Genomic DNA, 21196 nt, shown 5'->3' with positions numbered 1-21196 from the left:
CAGGAATCACTCCTAGAGGTGCTTGGAACTACTTAAAACGGTGCCAGGGATCAAACCTGGATTGACCAGGTACAAAGCATGATTCCTCCCAGGAGTCCTCAAACTTTTTTTTTTTTTTGGTTTTTGGGCCACACCCGTTTGATGCTCAGGGGTTACTCCTGGCTATGCGCTCAGAAGTCGCTCCTGGCTTGGGGGACCATATGGGACTCCCGGGATCGAACCGAGGTCCGTCCTAGGCTAGCGCTTGCAAGGCAGACACCTTACCTCTAGCGCCACCTTCCCGGCCCCAAACATTTTAAACAGGGGGTCAGTTCACTGTCCCTCAGACCATTGGAGGGTCTGACGAAAGTAAAAACAAAACTTATAAACGAATATGCACGCTGCTTATATCTTATTTTGCAATGAAGAAACAAAACAGATACAAATACAATATGTGGCCCACGGGCCATAGTTTAAGGACCACTGCTCCACACCGTGCTATTTGCTCCAGCGCCCCCTCCCCCAATATTAGATTGTTTTGTTTTTTTGCTTTTTAGGTCACACCTGGCAGTGCCCAGGGCTTACCCCTGGCTCTATGCTCAGAAATCGCTACTGGCAGGCTCGGGGGACCATATGGGATGCCGGGATTCAAACCACCGTCCTTCAGAATGCAAGGCAAATGGCATGCTATCTCTCCGGCCCATGGACTTATCTTTTTTACTTGGGGGATGTGGGCCCACACTCAACAATGGTCAAGGAATTCCTGGCTCTGCACTCAGAAATACTAACAATGCTTGGGTTACCATATAGGATGCCAGGAACTGCATCCGTGGCATCAAATGCCCTACCTGATGTACTATTTACTCCAGCCCACCCCCTCACATCTTTATCTAAAAAAGTTTTTTTTTTTTTTTTTTTTTTTTTTTTTTGGGCCACCCCCGTTTGACGCTTAGGGGTTACTCCTGGCTATGTGCTCAGAAATCGCCCCTGGCTTGGGGGGACCATATGGGACGCCGGGGGATCGAACCGCGGTCCGTTCCTTGGCTAGCGCTTGTAAGGCAGACACCTTACCTCTAGCGCCACCTTCCCGGCCCCTAAAAAAAGTTTTTTTTTTTTTTTTTTTTTTTTTGGGTTTTTGGGCCACACCCGTTTGACGCTCAGGGGTTACTCCTGGCTATGTGCTCAGAAGTTGCTCCTGGCTTGGGGGACCATATGGGACACCGGGGGATCGAACCGCGGTCCGTCCAAGGCTAGCGCAGGCAAGGCAGGCACCTTACCTTTAGCGCCACCGCCAGGCCCCTAAAAAAAGTTTTAAGCTAAGTTACTCAATAGTATAGGGTAGAGCCTTTTCCTTACACATGGCCAACTCTGGTTCAATCACACGGGTCCTACCTATGCCAAGAACACTGGCACGTGTAACCCAAAAACTAGTTTGACTATAACGTATCAGTGGCAAGTTGGATTATAGAAAAAGCTTAAAAAAAAAAACCTTTAGATTTCAATTTTAGTTCAAACAATTGAATTTAATCTCAAGTTTGTTTCCAGTGTTCAAAATAAAACCCATGAGTCACATCTAAGTCATTTGTCCATGACTAGGTATCTTGACATACAAATCTAAAGTCCCCGTTCCCAACTACAGTGAGCAGAAAACCAAAAATTCTAGGTTCTCTATTTAAATGTAACAATTGTATCTCTACAAATCAAGGGAATGACCCCAGTCCAGAAATGTTTCTTTATTGGAACGAAATTCCTGACTGGTATAGATAACCAGATAGATTCAAGAGGCTGAAGTCAGTATAGCCCATCTAAGACAGCTTTGCCTAACAATGAAATCTTTCCACTGAATTTCATACATCAGCAAGCTTTGAAGAAAAATAGTATTTTACAGCATTAGACAGCTTTTTCTTTTTTCTTTTTTTTGGTTTTTGGGCCACACCCTGTGACGCTCAGGGGTTACTCCTGGCTATGCTCTCAGAAGTTGCTCCTGGCTTCTTGGGGGACCATATGGGACGCCGGGGGATCGAACCACGGTCCGTCCTAGGCTAACGCAGGCAAGGCAGGCACCTTACCTCCAGCGCCACCGCCCGGCCCCTAGACAGCTTTTTCTACTTGGAGGGGGCCCACACCCAGCAGCAGCCAGGAGTTACTTCTGGCAGGCTTAGGGGACCACTATGGGATGCCAGGAATCAAACCTGGGTCCATCCCGAGTCTCCTGCATACTCATTATGCTAGCACTCCGGGGTCTGGCAGTTAGCTTATTCTCTTCTACACACACTGGCACTTGACAGAACAGTCAGACATCTTAGCCCCAATCAAAGAAGGCTTACATTCAAGAGGAATAAGCCAGTCTGGGGCTCAGCAATCAGAGTACTCTGAAGTGCACTAATGGTGGTGGCAGCCAAGATCATTAGGCCAGTTCAATGCCCATCACCTGAGCTATGCATCTAGGGCACAAGATATTCCAGTACAGAACTCTCTGGTCAACTCAATGTGAATGTTAAGGAACCCATGGCAAATTGTACCCATTTTGCTTCCTGGAATGGGAGGGGTCTTGCAGGTAAGGTCAAGTTACCTAGGGAGAATGGAGGGATGAGGCTTCAGCTTCCCAGCTGCTGAGACACACTATTGGATCCCTTGGGGCTATGTGGATCCACATAGCCCCAAGTCCTCTTGCAACATGTGCCATCCAAAAATGAATTAAGGTGAGCCTGCCATGTCACATGTCAAATCTGGAAGTCATCATGTCCAGCTATTTTGAGAGAAAAAAATTCAATCCTTTGTGTACACATTTAGTTTTATTGTAACAAAGCAACTTGTACACTTTTTAACGTTTAAAACTGAGCATCTTTCCTTTCCAGTGAAACAAAAGAAAATTTAAAAATAAACAGGAACAAAATTACAATAGAGAATGTCAATTCCAAATAAGTTCCTACAGGTTTCTGCTGATTCTCCCATCGAGTGGCAGGGCTCAAGTCATCATTAGGAGAGAATTTTATCTTTAAAAGTGTCGTTTTAAACTGCAAGGATGTCCGTTAAACATCACAATTAAACATGCCAAAGGAGAAGCCATGTTGTCAAAATGCCCACTTAACCCACCCAAACATCTCAAACCCACCCTTTTGCTGCCGTTCTATAACCCCCTTTTATTTTTTTTTTTTAGTTTTTTTTTCTTTTTTTAAACAAGAGAAAGTAGACAGATACATGTTGGTAAATGCTAACTGTCCATATTCACATAGAGACACAGTGTGATCTCTGAGCCCGATATACAGAGAAAGGAGGGAAAAAGCTAGAATCTATGCACTACTACACAGGGGCCTAGCACCCTCCGGCTTCCAGCAGAGCGAAGGGAGCAGAGGGTTTTCTTTTTTCCCACAGAGCACGGTGGTGTTGATTCCATAGTTTTTGCAGAGACAAGAAGGGATAAAACAAATTTGGAACAGAAAGCGGTAGAGATCTTTTTCCCCCACTCAATTCTGTTCAAGGTTTCCCCAAATTAAGTTGAGAACCATGGCATAAAGGAGAAAAGAGACCTCGAAAACAGGGAGACTGAGCACAAGAGGGGCCGGGCAGGGAGAAGAAAAGAAAAAGGCTGCAACTTGCTCCCAGGGATTGGAGGAAATGAGAAGAGATCGGAAACCGTCTGTGTTCCTTTAGTCGTCTTCTCCTTCATCCTCCTGTTGGGAAAGAGTAAAGACGGTAAGATTGATGTCATTCCCCCAAATGTCACGGTGGGCCTCACAGAACATAATCCCAACACAAAAAGCCACCTCATCTGACTCCACAAACCTACACATCAACGGTCAACAAATAAATCTATGTAGGTAGGGACCCAATAACCAGTCATAACCCAACTTTTCAGCTCTAACTGCCTCCCAGATCAAATCCTCCAAACCAAAACACCCACTTTATTCCAATATAAGATTTTAATTCTGGGCCCAGATAGCACAGTGGCGTTTGCCTTGCAAGCAGCCGATCCAGGACCAAAGGTGGTTGGTTCGAATCCCGGTGTCCCATATGGTCCCCCGTGCCTGCCAGGAGCTATTTCTGAGCAGACAGCCAGGAGTAACCCCTGAGCACTGCCGGGTGTAGCCCAAAAAAACAAAAACAAGAACAAAAAAAAAGATTTTAATTCTGGTTGGTCTGATGGCAGTGGTTTATCAGAACTTATTATTAACGTTAGTACCACAAAAGTTGGTATATAAATCCCCCACCGCTCAATTTGACTAGCTTAAAATAAAAGATTTAGGGGCCGGATAGCATGGAGCCAGGAGTAACCCCTGAGTGATGCTGAGTGTGACCCCCCCCCCTCAAAGATTTAAATTCTGGGGTCAGAGCGACAGCACAGTGATTAGGGCAAAATTTGCCTTGCACAGAGCCAGGAGTAACCCCTGAGTGATGCTGAGTGTGACCCCCCCCTCAAAGATTTAAATTCTGGGGTCAGAGCGACAGCACAGTGATTAGGGCAAAATTTGCCTTGCACAGAGCCAATCCCCCCGCATACCGAACAGTATGCCAAGTGCAATTTCTTTTTATTCCCCCCCCCTCCTTTTTATGGTTTATGGGCCACACCTGGTGTATTGCTGGCTAAGTGCTCAGAAATCGATCCTGGCTTGGGGGACCATATGGGATGCCAGGGGATCAAACCACAGTCCATTCTAGGTCAGCTGTGTGCAAGGCAAATCCCTACTGCTGCACCACTACTCGGGCCCCACAAGTTCAATTTCTGAGTGCAGTCAGGAATAAAGCATGAGCGCTGCAGGTATGGCCCAAAAGCCAAACAATAACAACAAAAGTTCTGGCTAGAAAATAGCAGGATTGAGGGGCCAAAGGACAGTACAGAGGGTAGGGGTTTTCCTTGCAGTTTGGGTTCAATCCCTGGTAGCTTACATGATCAGCCAGGACTGGCTCCCCAAAGTCTGAGTGGTTCTAAAACTAATTCATTGTCTGAATCATGAGTTTGAGCATATCAAGACCTAATATGGGGGTGGGGGAGGCAGAGAGATAGCATGGAGGTAGGGTGTTTGCTTTGCATGCAGGACAGTGGTTCTAATCCTGGCATTCCATATGGTCCCCCAAGCCTGACAGGAGCAATTTCTGAGCATAGAGCCAGGGATAACCCCTGAGCACTGCCAGGTGTGACCTAAAAACAAGCAAAAAACAAAACTATCTAATACTGGGGGAAGGAGTGCTGGAGCAAATAGCACGGTGTGGAGGAATCATGCTTTGCACTAGGTCAACCCAGGTTTGATCCCTGGAACCGTTTTAAGTAGTTCCAAGCACCTCTGGGAGTGATTCCTGAGTAAAGAGAGCCAGGATGTGGCTGAGCCCTACCAAAACACCCCCCCCAAAAAAAGAAAAGACCAAAATCTAACACAAAATAAACCAGGTCTACTCAAAATTAACCAGAGCATCATCTTGTATGATACACCAAAGCAAAATCAGTAAAAAGCTGACTTTTTTCCACAAACCCAAAGAAATAGTTAAATCTTCACTATTAAATATTTATGCTCCCAAGTAACATGAAATTCTGGTTAAAAATTGCCCCCATTGGGGCCGGGCGGTGGCGCTAAAGGTAAGGTGCCTGCCTTGCCGGCTCTAGCCTTGGACAGACCGAGGTTCGATCTCCCCGGTGTCCCATATGGTCCCCCAAGCCAGGAGCAACTTCTGAGCGCATAGCCAGGAGTAACCCCTGAGCGTTACCGGGTGTGGCCCAAAAAAAAAAAAAATTGCCCCCATTGGGGCCGGAGAGATAGCATGGAGGTAAGGCATTTGTCTTTCATGCAGAAGGACATCAGTTCAAATCCCGGCGTCCCATATGGTCCCCTGTGCCTGCCAGGAGCAATTTCTGAGCATGGAGCCAGGAATAACCCCTGAGCACTGCCAGGTGTAACCCAAAAACCACAAAAAAAAAAAAAAAAAAAAAAGCCCCCATCATGGGAAACTATCCCAATTTTGTTTACCTCTCCTTCCTCCCCCTCATCATCATCTTCATCTTCTTCACCTTCATCTTCATCCCCTTCTTCATCAATATCTTCCAATCCTTCTTCCTCTTCATCATCATCATCATCTTCTTCTCCTTCCCCTTCTTCATCATCCATGTCAGGAACCTTATAAAAGAATAACAATTCAGCATCTTTTAGAACTAATTTCCAGAGAAACACACTAGAACCTTGACTAAAAGAACCATTAGCTCACCAAGTAGTATTGTAAAGGATTTGGCCAAATGTCATCCTTGATAACCTCGCCCAGCTCATCTGCCCCAGCATCAGAGTGGTCAGTGAACCAGGTAAAGAAACTCTCTGGTTCCTCGTGCTGTCTCTTCCTGCTGGCTTTATTCTGCGTTTGACTTGAGCGTTTCGTCAAATCCTAAAGAAAGGAAACAAAAACACTGATAAGATCTCTAGAACACAAAAATTTGAAGGCAGAAATCTGATCACATCACAATTAATTTTCTAGGTTTTTTACAACCAGCTCTGGCCAGAGATATAGCTTATTCCTGCAGTGCTCAGGAGAACCACCAGAAACCAATGTTGGGGAATCAAAATTCAGATCAGGAAACAGGAAAGACAAGCACCTTAATCCCTGTACTCTCTCTGGCTCATTCATTTTGGGGGGAAATAGGGGACCCATAAGCTACAATGCTGGGATCAAACCAGGGTTATCCATGTGCAGTGAAAGCAAGCATATTAACCCCTGTACTATCTTTCTAGCGCCTCCCAGCTATTTTTATTTTTTATTAATATCTTTTTTTTGCTTTTGGGGGGACAACACCTGCTGATGCACAGGCTATGCACTGAGAAATCGCTCTTGGCTTGGGGGGACCATATGGGACACTGGGAAATTGAACCGCGGTCAGTCCTAGGCTAGTGCTCGCAAGGCAGACGCCTTACCTCTAGCACCACAGCTCCGGTCCCCAGTTATTCTTATTTTTATTTTTTTGGGTCAGACCTAGCGGCACTCTGGGGTTACTCATGGCTCTGTCAGAAATCGCTCCTGGCAGGCTTGGGAGACCAAAAATTGAACCATCGTCGTCCTGGGTCAGCCACATGCTGGGGGAGGGGGTCACACCTGGCTCAGAAAGCGCTGCCGGCAGGCATAGGGGACCATATGCAATGCCAAGATTTGAATTATCATCTGTCCTAATATGGCTGCATGCAAGGCAAACACCCTACTGCTAACCTCTCTGGCCCAGTTATTCTTATTTAAATCAGAGTATATGGCAGGGGATTGGCTTGGTGTTAAAATAAGCATAACTTAAATACAGAAGAGTTCTGATTTTATCTTGGGTCCCCCACCCTACAAAGAAAGGTTTAGGGGCTGTGAATAAAACTCAAGAGCAAAGCACATTAAACTCAATTCCTCCCCAAAAAAACGTCAATTCCCTCGCACTACTAGTACTTAAAAAAATGTACATTAAGCAATCCCAAAATTCTTAATTTTGGGAATCCAAAACCAGTCCTACTTTGGGGGGGGGGGGGCATTTAGGCAATAGTCACTTGTTTCAAGGGCTTAACTCCTAGCTCTATGATGAGAAATCACATCTGGTGTAGTCTAAGGGGACAGGATAAATACATGGTCCTAAGGATCAGACTTGATCCTGTACGACTTTTTTCTGCAACAGAACCGAGACACTTTTCCTTTTATTTTTTTGGATAACAACCCAGTTGTACTCAGGAGTGATTACTCCTGGCTCTACTACTCAGGAATCACTCCTGGCGGTGCTCAGGCAAAAGAAACGGAATACCAGGGATAGAAGCCAGGTTGGTCACTTACTACATATGAGGCAAGCACTATACTCTCAGTTTCTGGATCCTACTCAGAGGTGCTCAGGACTTAGTTGTGTTGTGTGCTCAGGGATGACTCCTGGGACCACATGAGGGCTAGGGTTGAACCCAGGTCTGCCATGTGTAATGTCCTCACTGCTCTACTATGGCTCTGGCCACACACACATACTTAAAGTCTGTTTTTTGCCATTGTGACATTAAGAACAGGTTTTACATGGAAATTCTGAGGAAGGAGAGGGAGAGGATAAGCGACTAACTTAATGTAGAGAATGTAGCTTTGTCCAAAGGTGAAGTGCCTCCCCAGTACATAACCCAGCATGAAAAGTAGGAAAGTCCACATTCTCAAGAGGGAAGATGCAGACACATCATGCTTGGGCAAGGAGCACAAGTGCCAGTGCATTTGTTCCCCCCTATTATCCCTTATCGGTCAGTTCTACTTTGGGGGCGAGGGTGTCTGGAACATGGTCACTTGTTTTTTCGGGCCACACCCATTTGATGCTCAGGGGTTACTCCTGGCTAAATGCTCAGAAATTGCCCCTGGCTTGGGGGGACCATATGGGATGCCGGGAGATGGAACCTCGGTTCTTCCTAGGCTAGTGCTTGCAAGGCAGTCAGACACCTTACCTCTAGCGCCACCTCACTGGCCAAACGGGTCACTTGTTTTAAGGGCTTACTCTTAACTGTGTTGAGAATTCACCTCTGGTGTGGTCTAGGTTATGATACTTGGAACACAGTATCAGACCAGGATTAGATGACTCGAACCACCGTCCTTCTGCATGCAAGGCAAATGCCCTCCCCTTCCATGCCACCTCTCCAGCCTCAAGATTAGATTTATTTTAACCACCATAATAAGCCAAGACTGTTCAATTCCTCAGCACACCTTATGTTCTCTAAGACCTGGCAAGAATGATCCCTGAGCCAAGGCATGCTCCCATCCAATAACAAAAACAGAAAACCAAAAAACACACACTAAGAGACAGGAGCTTGACTTGCATATATGGCCCCCAGAGCAAAATCAAAAGTAGTCAACAACAAATACGACCACCGTTGATTTGTGGAGCAGACTCAATGGCGAGTGGGATAATACAGCAGCAGGGTGTTTTTTGTCTTTAACACAACCAACATGGGTATGATCCCAGATACCCCACATATTCCAAATACCAACAGGAGTAATTCCAAAGTGCAGAGCCCAGCAAAAGTAACTCCAAAGCACCATCAGGCATGGCCCAAAAATTCACTCCCATGAAAAAGTCCACGCAATTCGTTTTGGTTCTTGTTTTTTTTTTTTTTTTTTTTTTTTGTGATTTTTGGGTCACACCCGGCAGTGCTCAGGGGTTATTCCTGGCTCCAGGCTCAGAAATTGCTCCTGGCAGGCACGGGGGACCATATGGGACGCTGGGATTCGAACCGATGACCTCCTGCATGAAAGGCAAACGCTTTACCTCCATGCTATCTCTCCGGCCCCCTCGTTTTGGTTCTTGATTACTGCAGATTTTCATATTTTAAAGATTCACAGTAAACATTTGGCCACTGTAAATGGATCAAATACGAAGTAAAAATGTATAATAAATGACATTGTGTCCAACACTAGTTAGTACCTTTCCAGATTTCCATTTGATTTCAGTGGCCTTTGAAGATGGATCACCACTCTCATTCAGATGAAATTCTTTGGAGAGAACTTTATTTTCGAAATAAGGGTTTTCATCAAAATACTGTAACAAATTATTAGAAAAAGAATAAACAATTAATACACCCAAAACTCGGGTTACTTTCCAAAGTAGGAACAAGCTATTGAGGATACTTACAAAATCTATTCTGTAACCTGATTTAATATCTTCAAACTCTGTCACTTCAACTCTTGTCAAATAATGCAGCGCTTCTTCATCCTCCTCCCCAAGCAGCGCAGACACTAAGAGCAACAAAGCACTGGTCAGATAAATAAATATTAAAACAAAACAAAACTCAAGTCAGACCCCTTATAGAAATTTCCCAGACCTAGAATCTGGTTCATAAATTTCATCACTTGACCAAGCATCCAAGGGTTTGAGAGTCGCCTCTATCACCCCCCCCCCAAGGACTTAAAGGAACCAAGGAAGGAGGCTCTCTCCTACACAGGACATAGACCACTAGGGTCCTCCAGTATCCCAATGTCCATCGTGAACTACTATATTCTAACTATTCCTCCGCTGGCAGGCATTTCACACTTTTTCATAAGGATCAACCACAACATACCTTGCGGATGGTTGACAAATGTCGTTACCCAAAAATTGGGGATTTTGGCGATCAATTCCGACCTCTTCTGAAAAAATGGCTGGCGGAGTTTGTTATATTTCTGTTCTACTTTCAAAATCTCCTCACTGGCTTGTTCATTAAGTCTGAAGAAAATGAAAAGAGATTGACTAGGAGGTTTTGGCAAATGCAACAATTACTCTAAGTTTCAAAATGGGATTGTCTAATAATACCACCTAGAATTTGCTGGAGGCATGTTAAAACTAAGATAACAAATTGATGCAATTCATCAAAAGACTGTTGACAAGTCTCTTAAGTACACAAGGGGAACATTTTGGTTACAATTTTGGATTTGTTCTCTTTGGGGAGACCCACACCTGATGGTATGGAGGGGTTACGTAGGACTCCTGGTTCTACACTCAATGTTTCCTACAACTGCTACACTAGCAGTCCAGGGGGTTAAGGGGTCAACACTGGTGGTAGGAACTGCCCTAAATCAGTTACTATGTACCTTAAATGTAACTGAAAGACTTTTAATTTTTATTCCAGGATACCTGGTTCTACAATGTTTCCTGCAACTGCTACACTAGCAGTCCAGGGGGTTAAGGGGTCAACACTGGTGGTAGGAACTGCCCTAAATCACTGTTACTATGTGCCTTAAATGTAACTGAAAGACTTTTTAATTTTTATTCCAGGATAACTTGGGAGATTTGCAAAGCAAAGGCCCCAGCCCCAGGCTGTACCCCTATCTCTCCCAGCCCCATTTCTCCCCTTTTTGTGGGGAGGGAGAACCACAATGAATGATCCTCAGTTTACTAGTGGCTCGGCAATCAGGTATCTATCACTCATGGTGAGGACTCAAGGGAACATATGGGATGCTGAGGATCCAGACCTAGGCTGCCAGCCTCCTCCAAGGAAAAGTGTCCTTCTTATTATACTACTGTGCTGGGTTCGGTTCACAGACCAAGTTTTTTAAAAGACTTCAGACAAAACCACTAGCCAGGAACAAGATCCAGGCAGCGTGGCTGCAGCACAAGACAGGAGTTCAAAATCTCTCACGAGGCCACTTGTGGCCTTTGAAAGCTAACCCGTTTCCAAGGTCAAAGCACGTTCCTCACAATCCTATTAGCACAGCACAAATATTTCACCACAAAAATGAGCACTTATTCTCCTTCATGACAGTTCCAACCGTTACGGCTATTATATCTCTAACTTGCCAGGGTTTACAGAACCACGCCATGGGCCTCAATGATCAGACCCACGAGGGGCCCTCAGGTTCTCCGGAGTAAGGGGGGGGACACGTTACCTGTCTATTTCATTTTGTACTTCGTCGATATGTTCAATCGCTTCCTGTTGCTCTTTTTCTGAAAGGAAAAGCAGTGGAAGGGGCTCAGTACTACTCGCAGGTAGAGCAACCCAGTCAAGTTTCCCTTCATGCCACCAATCGCTGCTTTGAAAAAGCGCTCCCCACGTGCTCGGTCCCCGGGTCCCTTTCTAATTCAAAGACGGCGCTTTTCCGCGAGTTGGACCACGATCGAAGAACAGCCCATTGGGCAAAGTTTCCAGGAGATAAATTTTTTTGGGGGGGGGACGGGACACTATCCTTTACCATGCTGCCTTCTCGGTACTGGGAAGGAGAGCTGAAGCAGTGGATTCCAGCAGCCAAAACACACCCCAGATGAGGAGGAAGAACAAGATCAAAAATCAGGGGACACCCCAAGGCTCAGAGGGGACACTATTCCCTTTTGTTCCAGAAAAAGTTGACCCCAGGGCAGGGCAGGAGAGGGAGCGAGGGAGCGAGGGAACCAAGGCCGATGGCGAGAGGAAACCCTGGGCTTCCATCCTATCCCCCCCCCCTTCTCGGTGTGCACCCCTCGGCCTTCCATGACAGCCCGCGAGAAGCGGCCGAGAGCAAAAGGGGGTGCGTGTGTGTCTATGTAGGGATGTAGCCCTTTTGTCCCGCCGGCGGGGGGTGTTCCGTGGCTCGGTGGGCGTGCGGTGCCACGCGAGGGGTCCCCCCCAATGGCGGGCGGGCGGGCACGCGGGCTTCATTTCCGGTCGGGCCGGGCCCGGGTCCGAGAGCCCTCCAAGGCAGGAGCGCGCCAAGAAGAACGCCGCCGCCGCCGCCGAGCGAGGCCTCGGCCCACGTGGGGCGGGCGCATCCCTCGTCGGGCGCGCGGGGTCGCCCCGAGCCCGGGGGGTGGGGGTTTCGCCTGGGGGGGGCCTGCACCATGTGGTGGCGAAGGCGGCGGCGGCGTTGTGCGGCGGGCGAGCGCGGAGGCATCATGGCGGAGCACAATAAAGAGGCAGCGCGAGAGGGCGGGCGGGCGGGAGGAGGGGAGGCGAGGCGCGGCGCGGCGGGAGGAGGAGGAAGCGGGGGTCCCCGCCCGCGAGCGCGCGCCCACCGCCACACGGCGCCCCCGGGAAAGAGGGCGCCGCCTGAGCGCGCGCGCAAGCGGGCCGGGCCGGGCCGGGAGAGGCGGCGGGCGAGCGAGCGGGCGGGCGGGCAAGCGGCGAAGATGGCGGCGCGGGCCGGCCCCCGCCTGAGCGCGCGCGAGCCGCCTCGCTTCCTCCTTCTTCCTTCCTCAGCCCGCGCGCCTCACCTGAGGTCTCGTCGGCCCCGTCGTGGTTGGAGTTGAGCTCCTTCTTGCTGACTTTGGCCGCCGGCGCCGACATGGTGCCGCTGCTGTGCTCCGCGGGCGGGCGGGCGGGCGGGCGGGGGCGCCGAGGGACGAGGCCGGGGAGCGGGAAGGGGAGGGAAGGAAGGAGGGAGGAAGGGGACAGAGGAAGGGGAGAGGAGGAGGAGGAGAGGAGAGGAAGGGGCCGGCGCAGCCCTCGCGCCTCGCCTCGCCTCGCCTCACGCCACACGCGCGGGCGCTCTGTCTCCCTCTCCCTCTCTCGCTCCCTCCGCGGCGCGCGCGGCCCCGACTCGAGCTCGGCCCGGACACGACGAGGGACGAGGGCGGGGCTGGCTGGCGCGGCGCGGCGCGGCTCTGCCCTGCCGGCCCCGGCACACTGCGACGAGGCGCCTCGGCTGCGGCGGAGGCTGTTAGCGCGGCGCTCGCTCTTCCTCAGCCGCCCGCTCGCTCGCCCGCTCGCTCCCTCACGAGCCGCCTCCTCAGCCTCAGCCTCAGCCTCAGCCTCTCCGCCTCCCCCTCCCCCTCGCGGCGCGGCGCGGCACGGCGAGGGGCGGGCGCATGCGCGGCGCCGCGCATGCGCCCTGAGGGCCACGCGCCGGCCACGCCCCCCGCCGGCGAGGCTCGCGCCGCGCCGCGATTGGCCGAGGAGGACGCGCGGGGGGGCGGGGGGAGCGGCGGGGGCCGCCGCCGCCACCACCAGACAGACGCGCTCCCTCACTCACTCACTCGCACACACGCACGCAAGCGGGGGCCGGCGCTGAGGCGGGAGGAAGCGGCGCCGCGTCGTCGACGGAGACGGAGCCGGAGCCGGAGCCGAGTCCGGCCACGCCCCCCCCGCGCCGTGCCGCGCCCCTCCCCCCCGTGCACGCTAGGCCGGCGCGCGCCAGGGGGCGGGGCCTGAGGCGCCTGACGTCGCGGCACGTCGCGTCACGTCGCGTCACGTGGCGGCGAAGTCGCGGCTCTGTGGGCGCGGGAGGCTCAATGCGCGCGCGCGCGCGTGTGTGTGTGTGTGTTTCTGAGGCGCCGCGAGGCCGCCACACTTGTGGAGGCTTCCCGGGTTCGGTAGACTGGGTCACACCAAACAGCCCGGCCTGAGCTGAGGTGGACTCAAGCTTCCTCTGAAAGCTGGCCCTGTCCTGTCCCCTCAAGGCGGGAAAATTAAGGCCAAGGGGGCCCGGAAGACATAGCATAGTGGTAGGGCATTTGTTTTGCATGCGAAAGGACAGTGGTTCGAATCCCAGCATCCCATATGGTACCCCCATGCCTGATTTCTGAGCGCACAGCCAGGAGGAACCCCTGAGCAATGATGGGTGTAACCCCAAGAACAAAAGAAGGCTGTAGAGCTAGGACTGGACGCCCCCTCCCCCGGCACCCCAGGGTGCTGGCAGTCTCCCCCTGGAAGTTGTGTCCCCCTGGAGGACCACTGTTCCTCTTGCTGGTGCCAACTTCCCCTTTGAAAAATCCTAAAATGCAAAGGCAGATCGAGGGTGCAATAGGGAGCCAGAAATTCAAGGGGAAGTGCTCCCCAGTAGGCAGCGGGATGCCTCACTTCCAGGCCAAGGATGCCTCTGGCCACAGCAGAGGCTAAAGAAAGGGAAGAAGCTGCTCAAGAAGGCGGATTCCCCATGGCCGGCTAGAGTAGTAGGGGGGTCTTGCTGGGGAGGTGGAGACCTTCCTTCTAGTGGAACCAGGACACTGGCCAGGAGGCTGGATAGGTAGGTGTTTGTTTGCCTTACAGGCAGTAAATCTGCCATGCATCCCAAAAGTTCCCGATCCCTGAGCAATGCTGGATGTGGCACACACCAGACAATACTTTGTAGGGACTGCAGTAAGACACTGGCCTTGGACAGGGTTGACCCTAGCTCTCAATCTCAGCACCCCATTATCCTCCCTGGGGCCCTGCCAGAAATAACCAGCAATGCCTGGTGTAACCCAAAAATCAGTAAACAGAAGCTGGAGAGGTGGCTCAAAGCCTGAAGCGATTTCTGAGCGCATAGCCAGGAGTAACCTGAGAGTCACCAGGTATGACCCAAAAACAACAAAAACCAGTAAACATCTATCAGAGGGGAGGCAAGTGTGGGTAGATATGCTCTAAATGCACCCACTGGGGTTGGATTCCTAGAATCCCATATTGTTTCTTGAGCACTAGGAGTGATTCCTAAATGCAGAGCAAGGAGTAAACACCCCCACTAGCATCATCAGATATAACTCAAAAACTAAAAAAAAAAAAAAAAAAAAAACTTTTTTTAGAATATAAAAATGTTTTCCAGGTACTGCTCCTGCTCCTGGTGGTCCCCCCAAAACTGATGAAAATGTTTGTTGAGACCTCTCCCCTGAGGTGTTTGCTGCCCTGGCTCACATTTTACTGCCTCCTACTAAATAGTAAGCTCAGTGTCTTGTGTATTTAAGATGTCAGAGGACACAAATGCATTGGGGTTTCCCACCATCATGAAATCCCTTCCCATCCAAACCTTATTTATCCTCCATGGAACCCAGCTCAATTCATAGCAAACTGGATAGGTGTAAGAAAAAATATAGGGGCCTGAGCAATAGCAAAGCAGTAAGGTATTTGTCTTGTACACAGAGCCTGCTAGGAGCGACTTAAGAGCACAAAGCCAGGAGTAACTCCTGACCCCACTGTGGGATGTGACCCAAAAACCAAAAACTAGCATGGAGCTAAGGCGTTTGCCTTGCATGCAGAAGGTCGTGGTTGGAATCGGGGCATCCCTTATGGTCCCGGAGCCTGCCAGGAGCTATTTCTGAGTGTACAGCCAGGAGTAACCCAGAGCAATGCTGGGTGTGACCCAAAAACCAAAAAAGAGTTCAATGGGTCAGGACCATCTTTGCTTGCCAGAGACCAGGGTTTGAGCCCTAGTCCTTCCTGTTCTGTGGACTTCCCTTTAGGGTTAGCCCCACCCCAGCCCCACCCATTTTCTCCTAAAGTAGCCCCAGAGCATCAAGCTGAGTTTAGCTATAAAAGCACCACTAGGTGGGGCCGGGCGGTGGCGCTGGAGGTAAGGTGCCTGCCTTACCTGCGCTAGCCTAGGAGACGGACCGCGGTTCGATCCCCCGGCGTCCCATATGGTCCCCCAAGCCAGGAGCGACTTCTGAGTGCATAGCCAGGAGTAACCCCTGAGCGTTACCGGGTGTGGCCCAAAAAAAAAAAAAACAAAAAAAACAAAACAAAACAAAACAAAAAAAAGCACCACTAGGTATGGGTCAAAACCCCAAAAAGGGGGCCGGAGAGATAGCATGGAGGTAAGGCGTTTGCCTTTCATGCAGGAGGTCATCGGTTTGAATCCTGGTGCCCCATATGGTCCCCCGTGCCTGCCAGGAGCAATTTCTGAGCCTGGAGCCAGGAATAACCTCTGAGCACTGCCGGGTGTGACCCAAAAACCACAAAAAAAAAAAAAAAAACCAAAAAGGAAAATAGATGGGGGGGGGGGCAAAAGGCAGTACAGCATGGTACTCAGCTAACCTGGATTCAATCCCTGCACCCCCGAAAGTTCCCTTTGTCCACCCGGAGTGATTCCTGTGAGTGCAAAGCCAGGAGTAAGCACAAGGTGTGGCTCACATAGGAAAAAAAGAAAAGAGAAATTAATGAAAACACCAACAAGCCACATCCCTTGGCCTCGCACCCCAGGCTATGATAACTTAACCTCCATCTTCTCCTTTTAATTCTCACAAAACAGGGCCAAAAGATAACAGCAGGTAGGGCATTTGCCTTGCAGAAAGCCAAGCAGTGTTCCATCCCTAACATACCCAAATGGTCACCCAAGCACTTCCTGAGTGCAGAGCCAGAATTAACCCAAGACATCTCCAGGTGTGTCCCCAGCCAAAAAAAAAAAAAAAAAGGGGGCCGGGCAGTGGCGCTAAAAGTAAGGTGCCTGCCTTGCCTGCGCTAGCCTTGGACAGACCGCGGTTAGATCCCCGGTGTCCCATATGGTCCCCCAAGCCAGGAGCAACTTCTGAGCACATAGCCAGGAGTAACCCCTGAGCATTACCGGGTGTGGCCCAAAAACCAAAAAAAAAAAAAAAAAGAAAAAAGAAAAATTTACTAAACACAAGACCAGTAATATTTAATAAAATTGTATAGAGATAAAATCAACTGGGGATGAGAAAGAATCAAGACTTTGTTTTAGGGGCCAGAGAGAGCACAACGGTTTGCCAACCCAGGACAGAACTGGTCCCCTGAGTCTGCCAGGAGCAATATCTGACTCGTAACCCCTGACTGCTGCTGGGTGTGTCCCAAAAACGCAAAACAACACAAACAAAAAACCCACTTTATCTGGAGGGGTCAAAACTGTCAGGATTTAGAGGCCGAAAAGATAGAACAGTGGTAGGGTAAAAAAGTGGTAGGGCCCTGGAAAGACAGTGCAATGGTAGTGCCTTGCATGCAGCCGATCCAGGATAGATCTTGGATAGCCAGCATCCCATATGGTCCCCCAAGCCAGGAGTTATTTCTCAAGCTCATAGCCAGGAATGGTCGCTGAGCAAAGTGTGGCCCAAAAACCACAAAAGAAAAAAAAAAAAGAAAAGTGGGGGCCAGAGCGATATGACAGCAATAAGACATTTGTCTTGCACGCAGCCAACACAGGACAGACCCCAGTTCGAATCCCAGTATCACATATGGTCCCCTGAACCTGCCAGGAGCAACTTCTGAGAGCAGAGTCAGGAGTAACCCCTGAATACTGCCAGGTATGACCCAAAAAGTGTCCTCTCTGCAACCCCAAGATTCTTTTTTATTATTATTAATTTTGGATCACACCCGGCAGTGCTCAGGGGTTACTCCTGGCTCTATGCTCAGAAATGGCTCCTGGCAGGTTTGGGGGACCATATGGGATGCAGGGATTCGAACCACCTACCTCCATGCCATCTCTCCAGCCCCCAAGTTGTTTTCTTAACTGTGCAGGTCACAGTCCATTGATTGAAATGGCCTGAAACAGCCAAAAAGCTGCTCCTCTCACCATCAAAATCCGCTCATGGTCACTTCCATGATCCATAGCCCTTCTGAGTCCCCCTCCCAGGCCCAGTGCTCCCCAGTTTTGGGGGAGTGAGAAGGGCAATCAAGGGGGCCTGATAGTGGACGATGGGGCTCATGGGCCTCTAGATTTCCACTCAAAATAGCTCTAACACAAACCCCTCTGCTCCACAGGCTCAAGAGGAATGCAAAGTGCAGTGACTGGGAAGAGAAAGAGAAAGCAAAAGCGGAAGAGCAAGGATTTCAATCAACAATGGAATGGCATGCCCTCAAGTGATGTCTCACCCAGAGTGAACCCAAATTACTCCCTAAGGCCAAAGTAATAGTACAGCAGGTAAGATGTTTGCCTTGGAAGCAGCCAACCCAGGTTTGATCCCCAAGCATCCTATATGGTACCCCAAGAACTGCCAGGAGTGATTCCTAAATTTAGACCCAGGAGTGACCCCAAAGCATCGCCGCCGGATGTGGCTCAAAAACTTAAAAAAATTCTCCACCTCTCCAATCTCTTGGTTTCTACCCAGATTAGAGACTGGATCAGAGAGTGACTGAGGTACCACATGGTCATCTCTGGCAATAATAAGGTACACATTTGAGCTCCATCTCTAGCCTTACATGTGTTTTTTCTTTCATTGAAGTTTCACAGCCATTCTGCCAGATGTGCCTTCACGTAAGAAAAAGAACACTTTTTGTTGTTGCTGTTGTTTTGGGAGGCCACAACCAGTCGTACTCAAGGGTTACTCCTGGCTCTGCACTCAAAAACTACATGAGATGCAGGGGACGGAACCCAGGTCAGGCCCATGCATGGCAAACAAACTCCCCACTCCCCACTGCGCTATTCCTCTAGCTAGCCCCATAAGAAAAAATATTGAGTCCATTTTATGGAAGAAAGGATACTCCTTCATCCCTGGACCAAAGTCACGCTGCCCACACAAACTCTGGCTGGAGCAATGGTACAGAAGCTTGAATTCTGCAAGGCAGATTCAGGTTTACCCCCTTAGAATCTCATACCTCAAGGTCGCCAAGAGTAACCCCCCAGCGCCACTGAGTGTGGCCCAAGAGAAAAAGAAAAGCAAGAAAGAAAAAAAGAAAAAAGGCAAGTAATGGAAAGGATGGGGCCTGAAAGTTAGCAGTAGGGAGTTTATCTTGCATGCAGCCAATGGATCAGTGGTTCAAATCCTGCCATCCCATATGGTCCCCCCCAATGCCTGTCTGAGCACAGAACCAGGAGGGACAGAAGCCCAGGATATCAAAGGGGCTATGTCACCTGGCTGGTGCAGGGAGCACTTTGGAGTCCTCGTCCCTTCCAAAGAGAATGGGACCTCCTCAGTCCCAGGGAACTCCAGCCCAGTCCAGCCAAACCGGGCTGTACCATGTTTTCCTCAGGTGCTGCTCTCCAGACCTCTCCATGGTCAAGCCATCCTGAGAGGGCCGGGATAAGGAAGCGCCCAGAAACCAGGAATTCCATCTTAACCATGAGCGGGGTGCAGGGGTAGGAGGCACCTAAGTTAGGCCCCACAATTTAGCCCTTGGGGCTTACTAACAAAGTAATAAGCTTGTCAGGATGTGACCAGCTAGGACCAGAGCAATGGGACAGTGGGGAGGGAATGTGCCTTGCACAAAGCGACTCTGGTTCTGTTTCTAGTACCCCATATGATCCCCTGAGCACTGCCAGGTATGGTCCCAGAGCACTTAATCAGTCAGAAGTAAACCCTGAAGGGCTGGAGCAAAAAATAGCACAGTGGTGGGGCGTTTGCCTTGCTTGCTCCTGACCTGGGTTAGATTCCCAGCATCCCATATGATCCCCTGAGCCTGCCAGGAGCCAACAATAACCCCTGAGGCTGCCAGATATAGCCCAAAAAGTAAGCCCTGAGCAACACCAGGTGTGGCACTCAAGCCACAATAACTATACAGTGAGAATCTGCAGAACCACCCGGGCACAAAGCTCCCCAACCTGGAGCGGCAGAAGCAACAATCCTCCAGCGGGGAGGGCGTTTGCCTTACATGTAGTCGACCTGGGTTCGACCCTCAGCATCCCATAGGGTCCTCCCCAGAAGTCACTCCCAACAGGGCCAGCCAAAAAATAAATAAAAGTAACCCTTTCCTGAAACATGCCGGGGGTGGCCCAAACACCAAACCCGAGTCAAAAAGGCAAGCTCGCTTGCCAGTGGGGAATTCGGAGAAGGGTAGCAAGGCAGAGAAGAAGCCACGTGGGGGTCCGCCGGGCAAGCAAGGGTTCGGAGAACCGAGGCCTGCATTCCGGGAGATGGAGGAGCGCGCGGGAAAGAACTTGAACGTGGACGGGGAGGCCAGAAGTCGCGTCTACACCTCGGGGCGAGTTGGGGGGAGACCCTGGGGAAGAGAAGGGGCGAATGGGGGGGTTGGGAGCGAGGAGACCGAGTCACGTGGCCGGCCTGGCGGGGAAAAGGAAGCCGCGAGCTAGTAGGAGAGGCGGAGGCAAGTGGCAGGGCCCGAACCAACCACGGGCCCGGGCCCAGGGAAACAAAGGTAGTCGGAAGGTGGCGGCGGCGGGAGTTCGAGGCCCGGTCCAGGCCCCACTGACGGGAGTCGAGGGGTGGCGGGCAAGGAGATCTGGGGGTGCCCCGTCGCAAAAGGAACAAGCAATTTGCAGAAATTCCTCTCCGAGAAATTCAGGCTCATCGACAGCTCGGAGCCACCCGACCCGACCCGACCCGGCCCGGCCCGGCCCGGCCCGACGTACCTCCCTTCCTCGGGCCCAGCGAGCTGAGCGCCTCCTCGGCCTTGGGGGCGACGGCTGCACCCCGGGGCTTCTTGGCCAGCGGCGGCGGCGCGGGCTGGCGCTTAGGGGCCATGCTGGGGCTGCGGCTGGGCCGGGAGTCCGGGCGCGCGCGGGAGTCGGAGCGGCAGGGCCGGAGCTGGAGCAACGCGCCGGCCCAGGTGACGGCCCTTTAAAAGCCGCCCCGGGCCGCGGGCCGCGGGCATATTTACATGACACTGCGGCGCGCCCCTCCCCGCCCCGCCGCCCCCCACCCTCCAATCACCGCCCGGGGCCCTCCCGCCTTTCGGCTGCGGGGCGCGGTGGGGTGGGTGGGGGCGGGCCGCCTGGGCCTCGAGAGTGCGGGGCAGTCGGTGGGCCCTTCCCCCCAGCCCACCCCCACCCCGGGTCCCAGATCCCAGGGGGTCGACCCACTGGAACTAACTCTCTCGGTCTCTGTCTCCCTCTCTCTGTCTCTCTCATCTATTCTCTCTTTCCCCCCCCCCGCCCCCCCCCCAGTCCCTTACCAAATTCCAAATCTGGTGGGGCCCGACCCACTGGAACTCTGTCTCTTTCTCTTTGTCTCTCTGTGTCTCTGTCTCTCTGTCTCTATCTCTCTTTGTCTCTGTCTCTCTCCCTCCCTCCCTCTCTCTCTCTATCTCCCCTCCCCAAGTCCCAAATCCTATGGTGCCCGACCCACTGGAACTCTCTCCCTCTCTTTTCTAACCTTTTTTTTCCTTTTTCTCTCCTCTCTTCCTCCCCCATTTCCCTTCCCAAATCCTATGGGGTCCGACCCACTGGAACTCTCTCTTCCACACTCTTTTCTCTCTCCCTCCTTTTCTCTAAAACT

General features: G+C 51.0%; 1 protein-coding gene across 2 annotated transcripts; it reads right to left on the bottom strand.

The window, feature by feature from the left end:
- Positions 1-2755: 2755 nt before the first annotated feature.
- On the bottom strand, positions 2756-20579 carry SET (SET nuclear proto-oncogene). 2 transcript variants are annotated; one of them, XM_049774080.1, is made up of 8 exons: positions 20332-20579; positions 11299-11356; positions 9996-10138; positions 9569-9672; positions 9362-9475; positions 6175-6345; positions 5940-6086; positions 2756-3653 (listed from the first exon to the last, which is right to left on the bottom strand). In XM_049774080.1, exons 1-8 carry the CDS (start codon positions 20441-20443, stop codon positions 3630-3632), a joined length of 873 nt encoding a protein of 290 aa, XP_049630037.1. In that variant the 5' UTR covers positions 20444-20579; the 3' UTR covers positions 2756-3629. The 2 variants fall into 2 exon arrangements, with proteins under 2 accessions (XP_049630037.1, XP_049630038.1); XM_049774081.1 differs by lacking the exon at positions 20332-20579 and adding an exon at positions 12596-12718.
- Positions 20580-21196: the final 617 nt, after the last annotated feature.

This window comes from Suncus etruscus, chromosome 5 (genome assembly GCF_024139225.1).
Source record: "Suncus etruscus isolate mSunEtr1 chromosome 5, mSunEtr1.pri.cur, whole genome shotgun sequence".
Lineage (NCBI taxonomy): Eukaryota > Metazoa > Chordata > Mammalia > Eulipotyphla > Soricidae > Suncus > Suncus etruscus.
This window is presented reverse-complemented; position numbering and strand designations above follow the sequence as displayed.